The following is a 14,206-nucleotide window of genomic DNA, read 5'->3' on the forward strand; positions in this document are numbered from 1 at the left end:
CTTATGTAAATTTGTTTTTATTAAAGCAAAGATCGTTGGTATCTTTGGCACTTAACATATGAGAAGTTTGACTTCTTAAAAAAAAAAATGATTTAGCAGAAAAGCATGTTTATATTCGTTCAACCTGCATATATTGATTTTTGTCAATATATGCCACTATGGGGGAAGTGCGACAAGCTGTAAGCAAACCATTGACATACCTTGTAGGTCGTTAGGGCGAATGTGTTAGCAAACACATGGCGAGTTTTGGCCCTTTTGTGGATTGCAGGTACAACACTATCTGTTTTTAGCTCTGGTCTGGTCTCCACCAGGTAAAAAGACACCGTTTTATATACTGGATACTCTTTTTTTTGGTACTGGGCAGGCGGTGCACAGTGGGTTTAACAAAGCCTTTTCTCAGTTTTGAGGTTGATGAAAGCGGTTAAAGCGAACCAAAGCAGTGAAGTTGTGGTCTATAAAACCCAAACTATGAGCTGAATTACGCTAAAACACTTTATCATTTTGATAATAACTCTTTGTTGGTTGGACCACATTATCATTACACATTGTCATTGTTAATATAAAAATACATAATAATGCAAGGTAAAGTAGCAAGGTATCAAACAACATGATTATGCTATCTGTACCAAACCTAAGGTATTGTATTGCCACTAGTATGACATTTTGTCTCACAATATCCAGCCCTATTTGGGGAACAACATCAAGCATTATAAACCCAAAGACCTCCACTTCTGTTTGAACTGCACTTTCACAGAGAGAGTTAAGTTAGGAGGTGTTAAAGGCTGTGGGTAATGAAACGTTGTCCGTCTAATAGCGACCTTTACACTAGCACTCTGTGTGACTCATTGTTTTATCTTTTGTCTATTTTTCTTTTTTATCACTTGTTCTCCGCTCAAATACAAGCAGTTATACACATATCTACATTGGGTCGGCTGTAGCTCATGGGGAGAGTGGTCGTCCCGCAACCACAAGGTACCCGGTTCGATCCGCGCTCTCCCCATAGTTCCATGTCAAAGTGTCCTTGAGCAAGACACTGAACCCCCAGTTGCTCCCCTGGTGCTTCACTGTAGTGGGCCTTAATAAATAAGGATGTGTCAAATGCAGAGAAGAATTTCCCCACTGTGGGTTTAATAAAGTGTATATTATTATTCATTATTACATGCATGTGCATACTTGTCTCTAATTTGAAGCATCCTCTTGCCTCAGGTAACTCGCATGCAGGGCAGTGAGGGCTGAGTGATGTCATTTGTTGTTTTCAGTTATTAAACACTGAATAAACTTTTGTCTATAAATCACCACTGAAGGCAACCGTACAGTTTTTCCTTTGAGACTGGTGTCATACATGAACTCCATACAGAGGAAGCCAAAGAATACATGAATAAGTAGATTGACATTTAGAGAATCAGCCTCACCTGCACGTGAAGAGCAGAGTTAATCCCACGCAATCTTAAGAATGTTTTAAGAACACGGCAGCCTCCATCTATGTGTTTTTGTTTTGCGAAACCCTGACACTATTTACCTTTCCACTGCAGAGCTGGAGAGGAGAATGAAAGCCACACAGTACTGTACAACTGTCGATGCCTTCCTTTATTTATCAGCTAGATGTATGTATCAATCTTCAAAGTAATATATTACAGAAGCGCAGTGATAAAACACAGCTATAAGACAAAAAATGACGTGAAAAATAAGAACAAAGTTCTGTAACTTAAGAACATTTGTGAAACCATAAGTATCTTTTCGAAAGGTTACTGGCCTCACATGGCCCATCTGAATCCACATAGTTACATTGGGGATATCAACATGAAGTGTGTGAGTCACCAAATTGCAGCCTTTTTCAAATGGTGCTGTAGATGTTAATTTTCCTCTACTAAGCTCAATTGCCTCCAATTTGCTGCTTCTAAATGTCAGCGGTCGGCAAATTAAAGCGGCAACAGAAACTCTGAGGTATTACTTTGTGTGCATGAAGGCTACAGAATATAGTCTTACAAAGGATCATTGCATTTACATGTCAGTTATTCAGGTTGGCTTCATGCAGCATGAAACAAATTAGGAACAGTAAGAAGCACAAGGCTCAAATAAAAAAAAGAAGACAAGTGGAAATACGAGTAAAGAAGCTCTCCCTCCACCTCACAAAACATTCAGAGTGAAATATTTTCTTTCCTTTGTTTCTGCATTATGTAACACATCACCGTATGTTTCCCCTTGGTTTTTTTAGTAAAATTCATAGTAATAAACAGAAGCTACTGAGGAGGCGTACCACTTGGAAACATAGGTACACGGCGTTTCTGCTCCACTGTTATATGACATTTAATTTGGGAATGCTGACTAATTCTTGGTGCATGAGTATCTGGAGGAGGCTGTGCGGCCTCAGAGAGGGCAGAGTAATTGAATATTGCAGGGAGACATCAGTCACCTTCATAGTAATACACTATCTGCCTTTTGTTTGATCTTTGCCTGAGCAATGCGCTACTTCTGCTTGTTGTGATTTTCTCAAAAAATTTCTACCAGGATTAATTGTTACATTACATTACATTACATGTCATTTAGCTGACGCTTTTATCCAAAGCGACTTACAATAAGTGCATTAAACCATGAGTCCAAACTCAGAACAACAAGAATCAAGCAAGTACAATTTCTTCAATAATGTTAAACTACAAAGTGCTATCCGTACGTGCCATTTAAGTGCTACTAAAGTGCTAAACAATAAAGTGCTATCAGTAAGAGACATTTAAGTGCTACTAGAGTGCTACTACGGCGCTACCTTCCCTATTCAAGGTATAGTCTGAAAAAGATGTGTTTTTAGATTGCAGACGGAAGATGTAGAGACTTTCTGCTGTCCTGATGTCAATGGGGAGCTCGTTCCACCAATGAGGAGCCAGCACAGCAAACAGTCGTGACTTTGTTGAGTGTTTAGCTCGAAGTGACGGAGCTACAAGCCGATTGGCAGAAGCCGAGCGAAGTGAACGAGCTGGGGTGTGGTTTGACCATGTCCTGGATGTAGACCGGACCCGATCTGTTCGCAGCACGGTACGCAAGTACCAATGTTTTGAAGCCGATGCGGGCGGCCACCGGTAACCAGTGAAGGTCGCAGAGGAGCGGAGTAGTGTGGGTAAATTTCGGGAGGTTGAAGACCAGTCGAGCTGCTGCATTCTGGATGAGCTGTAGAGGTCGAATGGCATTAGCAGGTAGACCTGCCAGGAGGGAGTTGGCAATAGTCCAGCCGTGAGATGACAGAGCCTGGACCAGAACCTGTGCCGCCTTCTGAGTGAGAAGAGGTCGTATTCTCCTGATGTTGTACAGCATGTACCTACAGGAGCGTGTTATTGCGGTAATGTTGGCAGTCAGGGAGAGTCGACTGTCAGGTGTCACACCGAGGTTCCTGGCAGTCGGAGTCGGAGCCAACACTGAGTTGTTGAAGTTAGAATTGTTAGTAGCAGATCCCCTGTGAAATAATGAACATCTGTAAGCCTTTTCCTGAATCATTTTACGTCATAGACCGACATTTTTTCTTCATGCAGCTTCTGGTGTTACATCTCAACTACTTGTCACACTGTACTCCTGTATCGTAGATACAAACTTTAACTTCTATGGTACTATGTTTCCGGTCACTCAAACATGTCATGTTCCTCTTAGTGATATTCTATATATTTTCTTTGTCAACAAAGCTAGTGAGAAGACCAAAACCAGCGATATTGAGATTGTTGCAAAACCAATGCCTGATATATCTTAATCCTCTCTGCCATAGAGCCCTTTTCTGTTATCAAACATTAGTTTCAACATGTATTTGTGTGGGCGGGTGCGTAAATGGAGGCAGAATAATTAAATGTCAACACTTTTGACTTCATTATTTTTGTTCTTAATATGTAAATGTCATCAAGTGTTACCTGCAAAAGTTAACATGAACAAGGTGGTCTCCTAGCAGCAAGGAGTTAGGCAGAGAGACCGTAGACCCAGGGCTGCCGCTGGACACCAGACCACTGTTGAGCTCAAATGCTGTGGCCAGTGAAACATTAGCATGGAGCAATTAGCAAGGTAGCTGGCTAACTAGACAGCCGCTGAATTAGGCGACTGTGACAACTTAAATCTTCATCGACACACTCTTGGCCCAACTATAGCCATATATCTCAAATGTATGTGCTATTGTTTGTTTTGCATCGTGACGTAATCATGACTTTGGCTGTAAAAGGGTTTGTAAAGCTCAATTGTTCATAATATATTAAAAACGTATAGATGAGCCACATTGTGGCACTGGATGACATCAGCATGACCAATCATGTTTATTTTGACTCAAACCCATACACCACGTGTGTATTAGTCTGCAGCTGAAAGTACTGAAAAGCACCATTTACTTCCGTTTGCCTTATTCATTAATGTAAAACTACTCATGCTCAATACAATATACAGTACCACTTTTAAATGAGCCATGCCTGATGCTTTTGCGCTGCTTTTGCATGTCATTATATAAAGCTTCACAATCACAGAATCACCCACTCCCTTAGTTTTTTTTCTTCTCATTGTCCTGTTCCACCCACAAGTAATTTTCATCACTTTTCTTTCATAACCTTACATTTTCATGACTCGTTACATGGCACTTATGTACAATAGATCCTATAGCTTTAAATGGGGATTTGTGTAAGGTATGGTAAGAAACATGTTACGATACCAGCACAAATGGAAGTAATTTAACCATTTAATATGACAATGTGAAGTTTTTTGTTTTACAACAGGCTGAATAATTTCTAATATCAAATTACATACTTTAGCTAATGCAGTGGATAAAAACACATCAAGACACAACCAACACAACACAGTGGAAGCCTCATACCTAACCTGAGCTTGCATTTTGTGTAAAGCACCTGCTGCAATGCATGCTAGTCTTTTTTCATCTTGTCCTGCAGCCCCTCAACCTCATACAAGAAGTTCAAGTTTTGGATGATTACGTATGACAATTGTGTAAAGGAACAGCATTATGCCATGAAGCTTGGATGATTTATGTCGTTGCTCTTAAACTTTCAACATTAACATATCTTCATATGTCATTCCACCTCTTCACAACATCATTCCCTTCTTATTCTTCTCCTCACTCCAACTCCCCTCCCTACCACTGTTCATGCATCCCCATTTCACCATACAGTCAGAAGTTGAGTTTCAAAGAGCGGGTGAGGATGGCGAGCCCCCGAGGTCAGAACATCAAGAACAGGCAGACATCTTCAGTGAATGACCGGCGGTCTCCGGTGGCTGAGGCTGGGACAGAGGGAACGAGCCCTCCCAAGGTGCAGAAGAGCTGGAGCTTCAACGACCGCACACGCTTCAGACCCTCACTGCGACTTAAGAGCCAGTCGCGCTCCACCACTGATGGTGAGTGACGCTGCCATTATTTTAACCCTCACACCGCTTTCACTTTATATACTTTATACACACTTATATACACTGTATATACTTTGCATTTTTATTTTTTCATTTCTTTATTATTTAATTTTCTTAAATGTAAGATGTCCTGCTCTGCTATTTTTATTGTATTGTATATATTGTAACTATTTCATAGTATATATATATATAATACTAGGTTTGATGGCAATTGTTACAAATTCAACATTCAACACATTCATTGTCATTCTGTCATACAATAGTCGGCACAGTGCCATCATTGAATGAGATGGAAAAAACGATTTTTGATGCAGCTGAATAATTACAAAACGCTAAAATCATACATATCTGACTTAAAGAATAACTAGACATTTTGAAAATATTGCTTTTGTTCACTTTCTTTTCCAGTATTAGTTGAGAGCTCATTAATTGAGCACCTTAAGTCTTGTGTGAAAACTACAAGTTGTGGTTTTATGTGCTTGACCTTTTCTTGACCGGGCACTTTAATCAAGTCTTTTTGTCACCATGAGGTTGCCAGGTAATTAAATAGCTACAATATAATAGTGCCATTTGTTTTTCTTTGGATTGAGCAGTTTCCCTGTGCTTCCAGATGTAATGCTAAGCTAACTGTTTTGTGACTCTAGCTTCATATTAACTAACAGAAATAAAATTCCTCTAATCGAACTCTCAGCAAGAAAGCAAAAAAAAAAGTCAAACAAGCCCTTCAAGTCCAATCATGAGATAACTGAAGGCCCTCAGCATCACGTCATGTATTTAATTGAGGTTTATTTACCATCCAACCCACAATAATGGGTTGTGCCCACTAATTAGGGCAGATGAGTTGGGGAATGGTAATGGTTATTTGAGCTTACTTTATTGGGCCTGGCAGTGCCGACCTGGCAGCAAGCCCTTCTGGGAAACAGCCAGTTTGTGTTTTTGGTGGGTGGACTGATGGATTGATGGAAAGTGGGGGTGTTGAGCTCTAGCAGCCACAAAAGGGGTCAGAGGCAGCCAGCTGGCTGAGGCCTACTGTTGTGGAGGAATCAATAACCAAGCTAGCCAACACCAAAATGGTTGGCTGGTTAGCCACGCTCCTTCTGATCATTCACTGTCACCGACATGTTGGCGACCGAGATGTTAGAAGAGGGGGATTTAAATAATCCATGTTTTGTTTAATGGAGCGAATCATTAATCAGCACTGTTTAACATTTTCATCAGGAGACCCACTATTCTGGTTTCTCCCTATCTTTTACTTTTAATAATCGGTAGCTGTAACTCATTGTCTACATACACACATAAAAACTCTTGGGCACATGCTGTGATCTATTATGAGGGCTTTTAAAGCATTTCAATAAACTGAGGAAATGGCTCAACTCTGCAGTCCAGCTCTTGTACTATGTACTCTGTGTAGTAACTCAGAAGGCCAATAAACAGAGCGGTGTTGTCACGAGGTTGCATTTTTAGCAATATATCTGCAGGCACACCAGAGGCCTGTTCTTTACTAGTCTGCTGTTCTGGACAGTTTGTCTTCAGTGTATAAGAATAACATTTGTCTGTGTCTTTCACTCACAATTTAGTTCACTTGATTCCAGTCATATTCAATCTGTGCATGCACTGCTGTTTAATCTCACAATAATCAGACTTTGATGAAGGTCCATGTGAGCCCAAACCCTGTCTTTCTTTTTTACTTTATACAATTAAGAATTACCCAGTTAATGCTGCTACACCCTTATTCAGGCTTCCTAAAGCTTCCCAATTTAATATTTTTATATTAAGTGTATCAAATACCTAATGTAAAAGTGGTCACTTATCGTGATAACCACACAAAAAAATGATCATCCAATCAGAGCATTTTAGCTCCTTTGAGCTCATTGCTTCAGGATTTCTGGCCCACAAACTGATCTCATCAAAACTTTTTCCAGCAGCAGCAGACAGCAGTTTTCAGTGAAAGATCTCTAGTAAACCCACTGTATGCTACCCACTTAGCACCGAACGGCAGAGAGGTGAACATAGCAAGTATAGGTGGTGCACATAGTAGAGCATTTAGCAGCTAAAGTCAGATATCTCCAACAGGAGTTGTCTTAAAGTGACATGGAGAAAGGAATTAAGTTGTTCTTTTTGCCAATAATTAGTGACTGAAATGTTGTAAAATGAGATGTGAAATGAGAGAAAAAACTCCCCTGTTCTTCAACCATACAGGAAGACTGATATTAGTGGAACAAATCTGATCACTGACTGCATGTCATCTAAGGTTTCAGAGTAGTAAGACTAATGCAACACAAGTAAAACTAGTCTGCTCAATGAACATTATTGAATGAATCCTCCTTTTCTGTATCCTCTTTCCCAAGCAGCAGACTCCAACATGGCTGGGGAGGATGGCTACGATGAGAAAGGCTGCCACTGCGATATCTCAGTGGAGGACTTGTTGCCCTCTATAAAGTCTGTCATTAGAGCTATCAGGTGAGTCAAAGTCTCCTTCAATCCAACTAATACTGTATGAATTATACTGCCACGGTTGCATGCAAACAAACCCAGAGTGTAACCCCCTGCCTTCTAGCAGCTCTCCGGATTAAACATGCTCAGGGGATTAAAGTGACCAGAAGATTTAATCTCGGGTTCATGCTATTGGATGCAGTGTTGAGACAAGAAATATGTTTATGGAGCAATAACACTGAAAAGCTATGTAAAGTAACCGAGCCATTTCACCTAAAGAAACAGTCAGTCAGGAGCAGTGATAACAAACACTGTACACACCAGCAAGAATGAAGTCTTAAATGCGTAATGTTTAATTTCTCGTGGTCTTTGAACCAATTTTGTATCTGGGCAAGAATGTTGTCCAAGATATTGCTGTGGAGTTTGTGATACCATGACTCTTTCCCTCCGCTTGGCCTCTCCAGGCTTCACACACCGTGGACTCAACAATGTCAGCAAACCGTCCCTTGTATCTCTCAAAAGTGTCACAAAACTCATCCACTCTTTTCAGACAGAACTGTACGTCCAGTTTTTTATAATAATAATAATAATAATAATAATTAAAGCTGCGAGCAGCAATGAACGGGTCCTCGCTCACCTGCGCCGGTCGGGGGCGCCGGCGGGACGCCTACCCGCTCGGCCGAGAACGCGGGGCCGCCGGTCGTGCGTTTTACCGTCTGTCGCGTAACCCCGATATTCTTTCGCCAGTAGGCGGCGCGTCGACCGCGAGTGAAAATAAGCTTGTCGATATCTTCAGGCCGCGACTTGAAACAAGCACAACGAGCTTGGGGCAGATTCGAGCAAGTCTAGTTGAGCCAGCAGGTGGCGCTCTGACTACGACTGAAATTAGACTTGTCGATATCCTCAGGTCATGACTTGTAACAAGCATGACAAGTTTGGCATGTGTCTCTATGTGAAGTGTAGACCACGTTGTGTAAATTACATGTGAATCTGATCCATTTTAGGCTCATTTGTTTTGGCCAGTAGGGGCGCTTTGAGAATGTGAACATATACATGCATCACGTGTCTCTACGTGAAGTCTAGACCACGTCATGTAAATTAAAGGTAAAAAAAAAAATGTGATGAAAAAACTTGTCCTAGCGTAGATTTAACACACAACTCCCGCACTGAAGGCATGTGTTTAATCTCACTGCGCCACCGGTTTGCTGAAAAAATTTGATCGGAACTCGTATAGCTAGAAAATATTAGTGTCTAAAACATGTCATTTTATTTGTTTCTTACCTTTTTTAAGACAATATGTGTGTTTTATTGTCTTCTGCAGGAGCAAATGGAAAAGAAATCATCTGAGTAAACTTCTTTCCTGCCCAATACAAATCTGTTACATATATAAATATATAGATACAGATATAATTATTTATATATTGTGTCTATAAATATATAGTTTATATTTAAAACAAATATGTATTTCAAATATATATATTATATATATGTGTATATATATATATATATATATATATATATATATATATATATATATATATATATATATATATGTATATGTATATGTGTATATATATATATATATATATATATGTATATATATATATATATATGTATATATATATATATGTCATATATATTATATATATATTCTGGTCTAAAACTTGTCGTTTTATTTTTTTAGTTGGTGTTCCAATGACAATTTTGAATGTTTTTTCTTGGAAATGTGTTCAGGGCTTGACTGGCATCATCATGCATGATTATCTTTGGAAAGATTGGTTTAGTTAAAGCAACAGTCTCTAGCATAACAAAGCACAGAAAGTGGGATTTTATGGGAATATTTTTAACGACAAGTGAGTGTGGGTGAAAGCGACGTCTTTCAGAATAATCATGCTCAAGGCCTTCTGATCATCCTGGAAAGAAGATTGAAGTCAATCGGATAATTTTTGTGGGAGATAACGTTAAATGTATAATGGCGAAAAATTGCCAAAAACTGTCAACTTCGGCGAATTATTGTAGCGCCCCCTAGTGTTCAAACCGCACAAGATTTATTTTGCAAGTTAAGGCATGCCATGCGCACTTAGGAAAAATGTTTTAAAGTGATTAGTCCCAATAGTGTTGACGCTATGAGCATTGAAAAATAAGACACGCTCCTAAGATGTTCATTGGTTCATAGATCCTTATAACAATGAGATATAAATAAACGGTTGACACATTCTACGTCATCTGGCTTCAATGATTTGATTGATATCAGGTTTGTTGATTTGGAGTAAGCATGTAGTTAAGAAAGTAAATTATGTGTTTTTCACAAAATTCAAAATGGCGGAAAGTTTAAGTAGGCGGACCTTAGGGGTATGAGAGGCTTTTTTGTAGAGCAGGTGGATATGGACATGTGTGAAAAATGTTAAGTCAATCGGACATTCTGGGTGAGGGGCGTCGCCTGTCAACATTTTAGGGGGCGCTAGAGAGCAACTATGAATTGCAAAAATTTGACTCCTTGATCAGATGGCTATTTTCACCAAGCCTGACAAGCGTGCCAAATTTGAGCGGTTTTCGTCGCTCGCAAATACCCCAAAATGCGCTCAATGTTCACCCTAACAAACTCAATAGGGTCCTCTCGGACTGACTTCGTCAGTAGCTCGGACCCTAATAATAATACATTTTATTTGTATAGCGCCTTAAAACTAAATTTAAAAACCTAGTATCACAGGCTAAATGCAGATATAAATAAATGGGTTTTAAGTGCTGTTTTGAAAGTGGGAGTGACGGAGAATGTCTGAGGTGATGGGGGAGATATATAATGAATACGCACAGCATGTCAAACCAAAGATCTGATTGGTTGAAGACCATGACAATCTACAATAACGTCCCCATGCACTTTAATCTGCAATGTCTACCCTAGAAGGCCTCTCTTCTTACATAGAGAGATATAGGTGACATCTGATTGGATAAAAGCTCTCCTTAAAACAAGCTGCACTGGAAGCAGTGCTGCAGAGCAACAGAGGAAGACAGGAGCTGTGCAATGAGAAAATAAGCTAATAGGGAAACATAATTATAATACATCTAGTCTATTTGTGAAAAAAAATGTTATTATTAATTAATCAACTTTGTGATTCTGTTTAGGCCAGCAAAGAAGGCTTAGCTGGCCCTGACGGCCCACTGCCACAACCAGTTCAAAAGCAGTATGTCTCATGTTCAGCGATATTAAAATAAATGAAGGCACAGAAAAACCTAAGAGCCCAATATGATCAGAATCCTGACACATGAATTAACTGTTCAACAATAATGTTAACAGAGGAAAAATGAGCTGAAACAAGAGGTTTAATAACCACAGACGCAACCCTGCACACACAATACAATATCTTCGCTCTTTTGATTGACACATTGATTGATTAATAAACTGATTTAAAGCTGCAGGACAATTCAGTTAAATTCATTTTTCTAAAATGAAGTACTTTATTTTAAGAGTCACATTTTTCAAAAACTGTCTGTTTTAAATCCAGTCTATATTTAAATTATCTCTCACTGGACGTCGCTGAATTTTAGTTAAATACCCCTAATATAGGTTCTATACCTAAAACACACACGTGTATTTTGGCGTCTTACACACTGTTGATACAGTGCATTAGAAAGCATTATGTGTGTGGTCACAAAGTATTGTTAATGTATTATAATTCACTGTGAAAGCTCATATAACGCACTCCAAATGTATAAAAAGTGTTACCTACTGGGTTTTTTTCTTCCAATTTCTTGACATTTTCTTCCAAAGTTGGAACAATTAGGTTAGTTTACATTAGACACAATATAGTGGGTAAGAGTGTAACTCTTTACAGATAATACCTAATGTTTTTTTATGCTACCTAATTCATTCAGAATTGTTGATGTTATGTTAAAAATACTTATACATATTTGAAGCCAGGCTTAGTTGTATTTCCCTTAGTCTTTGCCGATTCCTTCCTCTCAAAGTTACACACTCAGTCAAAGTCTCTTGGATTTGTCCTTGAGGCTCTGCAGGTGCATACATTCAGAGCTGGTTTGGTGTTATTTGCTACAGTATTTTTTAAATCTCTAGGCTTCTGGGAAGTCACTGCAGTAAACTGACTGTACAAGAGCTCCTCCTTGTGGCTGATGAATTGAACTGCGGTTTGTGCAGGATAATGAAGTTCCATGTTGCCAAGAAGAAGTTTAAGGAGACCCTGCGTCCTTACGATGTCAAGGATGTGATTGAACAGTACTCTGCCGGTCACTTGGACATGCTGTGTCGCATTAAGAGCCTGCAGACCAGGTAGGATGACAGACTACACACACTGCACGACAACAACGGCTGTCAGACTTCATTCTTTCATTTGCTGTCTGTTTAGAGCTGTTTGAGCACACTCACTGATTTATCTGTGTCTTGGTGTGTGTATGTGTGTGTGTGTGTGTGTGTGTATGTGTGTGTGTGTATGCATGTATGCGTGCGTCTTCACTCAAATTTTATACATGACTGTGTATACATGACTGTGTATACATGACTGTGTATACATGTGTGTTACGCGGATGTCTCTGTTTGTTCTTTGCATTTTGTGATTTTGTATGTATGTGGACGCACATGTGTACATGTGTGTATGTGTGTGTGTGGGCGTATGTGTGTGTGTTTCCTTTGCTTCCCTCACAGGCTGGACATGATAATAGGCCCACAGCCCCTGAGCAGCCGAGCCAAGACCTTTTCCTCCCCCTCCCTGCCTGTCTATTACAGCCAGGGCAGAAAGAACTCCACCCAGGGGTCAGATGCCCCCCATACTTCACATGTTATATGGGTTCAGTTCACCTCTCATTCATTCAATTCAGGAAGTACTAAAACAGAAACATCTGGATGATAAAAAAAGTAGAACTTTCTTCTTTGAATTGATTGACCTGGGAGTGAGGTGAAACCTTTCTTCACACATGCACTGCTCTTTTCACACACCTCTGTCCTGGATATGAGTTCATCCACTAACAACAGAACTTAACAAAATAACTAAATATTGAGTTTGGTTTGGGCATTTGCTGTTTTTTATCTGATAAACCATACTGGTGAATTCTGTGATCCTTGTTAGAGTTTGCAACCTAACTAACACATGATGAAGAAACATTTTCTGCAACACACGTCTAGGCATCCACACACATACAAACTAAACCCTCAAAGTACAACTGAGTATTTTTAGCAGCCATTGCTGCAGTTATACTGCCCCCTGCTGTTGAATGTTGGGTGAGATTGCTGCATGCAGTTTATAATGTGTCCTTTTCAGTGAGTGCTTTCAACCACATCTCACAGTCTTCATCAATAGAAGGGGGTTGTTCATTTATCATCACATGACCTAAGTGATGATACCAGTTAACACGTGGTCTTAAGCTCTTTTTGGAACTGCATACTAACATACTACACATACTAAGTATGTGGTAATATATAATGTACTATAGCAAATATTAAATCATTTTAATGTGCCTTATAATAATACTGAATCATATTAAATGGAGTGGACAAGATAATGTTGTAATAATAATCATACCTAATCGTTAATTTAGTGTGCAGTACATATTTATTGAGTATGTTAGTATGTGGTTGATGTTGAAGGCGTTCTAGTTGCATGACATTGCCTTGACCTATCCTTGATCTCTGGTGAGTTTAACCCAGTTCATTGACAACGGGACTTCATTAACCATGTTCTGCTGAACCTCACTGGATTGAGCAGGAATATTCTTTCTATAGACAACGAAGCTGAATATGTGCTGTAATGAATACAATATTATATTCAGAATCAGATAAAGAAAACCTCTGACTATTTAAGAAATAAGCAACACATTTAGTAACATGCCATCTTTATATGTTTGGTAATGTTTTCTCATCCAGTGAGGAAGTCTAACCTCTAATTTGCCTGTATTTGTTGAAGAAAATATGCTTACAATAATCTATCTTTCTGTTGCAGTTTCAACCTTTCTTCCTTTCTGTGGGCTGCCTTGTGGATTTCTTTTTTCTATGATTAATATCCTATTGTGTTTGCATGTGCTTGTGTGTGTCTTTATTGTGTGCGTGTGTGTGTATTTCAGAGTGGACCAAATCCTCGGAAGAGGCCAGATACCTTTGGATAAGAAGATTCGAGAAAAGCTGCTATCTGATGGAGATATTTTAGAGGACATGAGCATGTTGGGTCGAGTCTGTAAGGTGGAGCGGCAGGTCTGTGTTCTGCTTCTTGTTTTATTTTCTAATAATGTATTAAATAACCAGCAACCAGTATGGTTGGAGCATTTTCTCTACATGTTTCTCGCACAGACGAATTCCTCTCATTGAAGTGCAGTGTTCTGTCATTGATTGCCATAATAGTTAATTACAACAGAGGCCTACAAAATGTAATGTGAAGTTATGTATCACAATAATACTATGCTA

The 14,206-nt window shown here is 39.3% G+C and overlaps 1 protein-coding gene across 6 annotated transcripts in view; it reads left to right on the top strand.

Moving 5' to 3' along the window:
* Window positions 1-14,206, top strand: part of kcnq5b (potassium voltage-gated channel, KQT-like subfamily, member 5b) — a 95,028-nt gene that overhangs the window by 78,632 nt on the left and 2,190 nt on the right. For 2 of the 6 annotated variants that reach the window (XM_034541405.1, XM_034541424.1), the window contains 5 exons: window positions 5,135-5,358; window positions 7,716-7,827; window positions 11,954-12,085; window positions 12,458-12,565; window positions 13,870-13,996. In XM_034541405.1, coding sequence (XP_034397296.1) covers window positions 5,135-5,358; window positions 7,716-7,827; window positions 11,954-12,085; window positions 12,458-12,565; window positions 13,870-13,996 — 703 coding nt within the window. The remainder of the gene's footprint in view (window positions 1-5,134; window positions 5,359-7,715; window positions 7,828-11,953; window positions 12,086-12,457; window positions 12,566-13,869; window positions 13,997-14,206) is intronic. The other 4 variants (XM_034541440.1, XM_034541448.1, XM_034541415.1 and 1 more) reach the window with 3 other exon arrangements.

This window comes from Cyclopterus lumpus, chromosome 1 (assembly GCF_009769545.1).
Source record: "Cyclopterus lumpus isolate fCycLum1 chromosome 1, fCycLum1.pri, whole genome shotgun sequence".
NCBI lineage: Eukaryota > Metazoa > Chordata > Actinopteri > Perciformes > Cyclopteridae > Cyclopterus > Cyclopterus lumpus.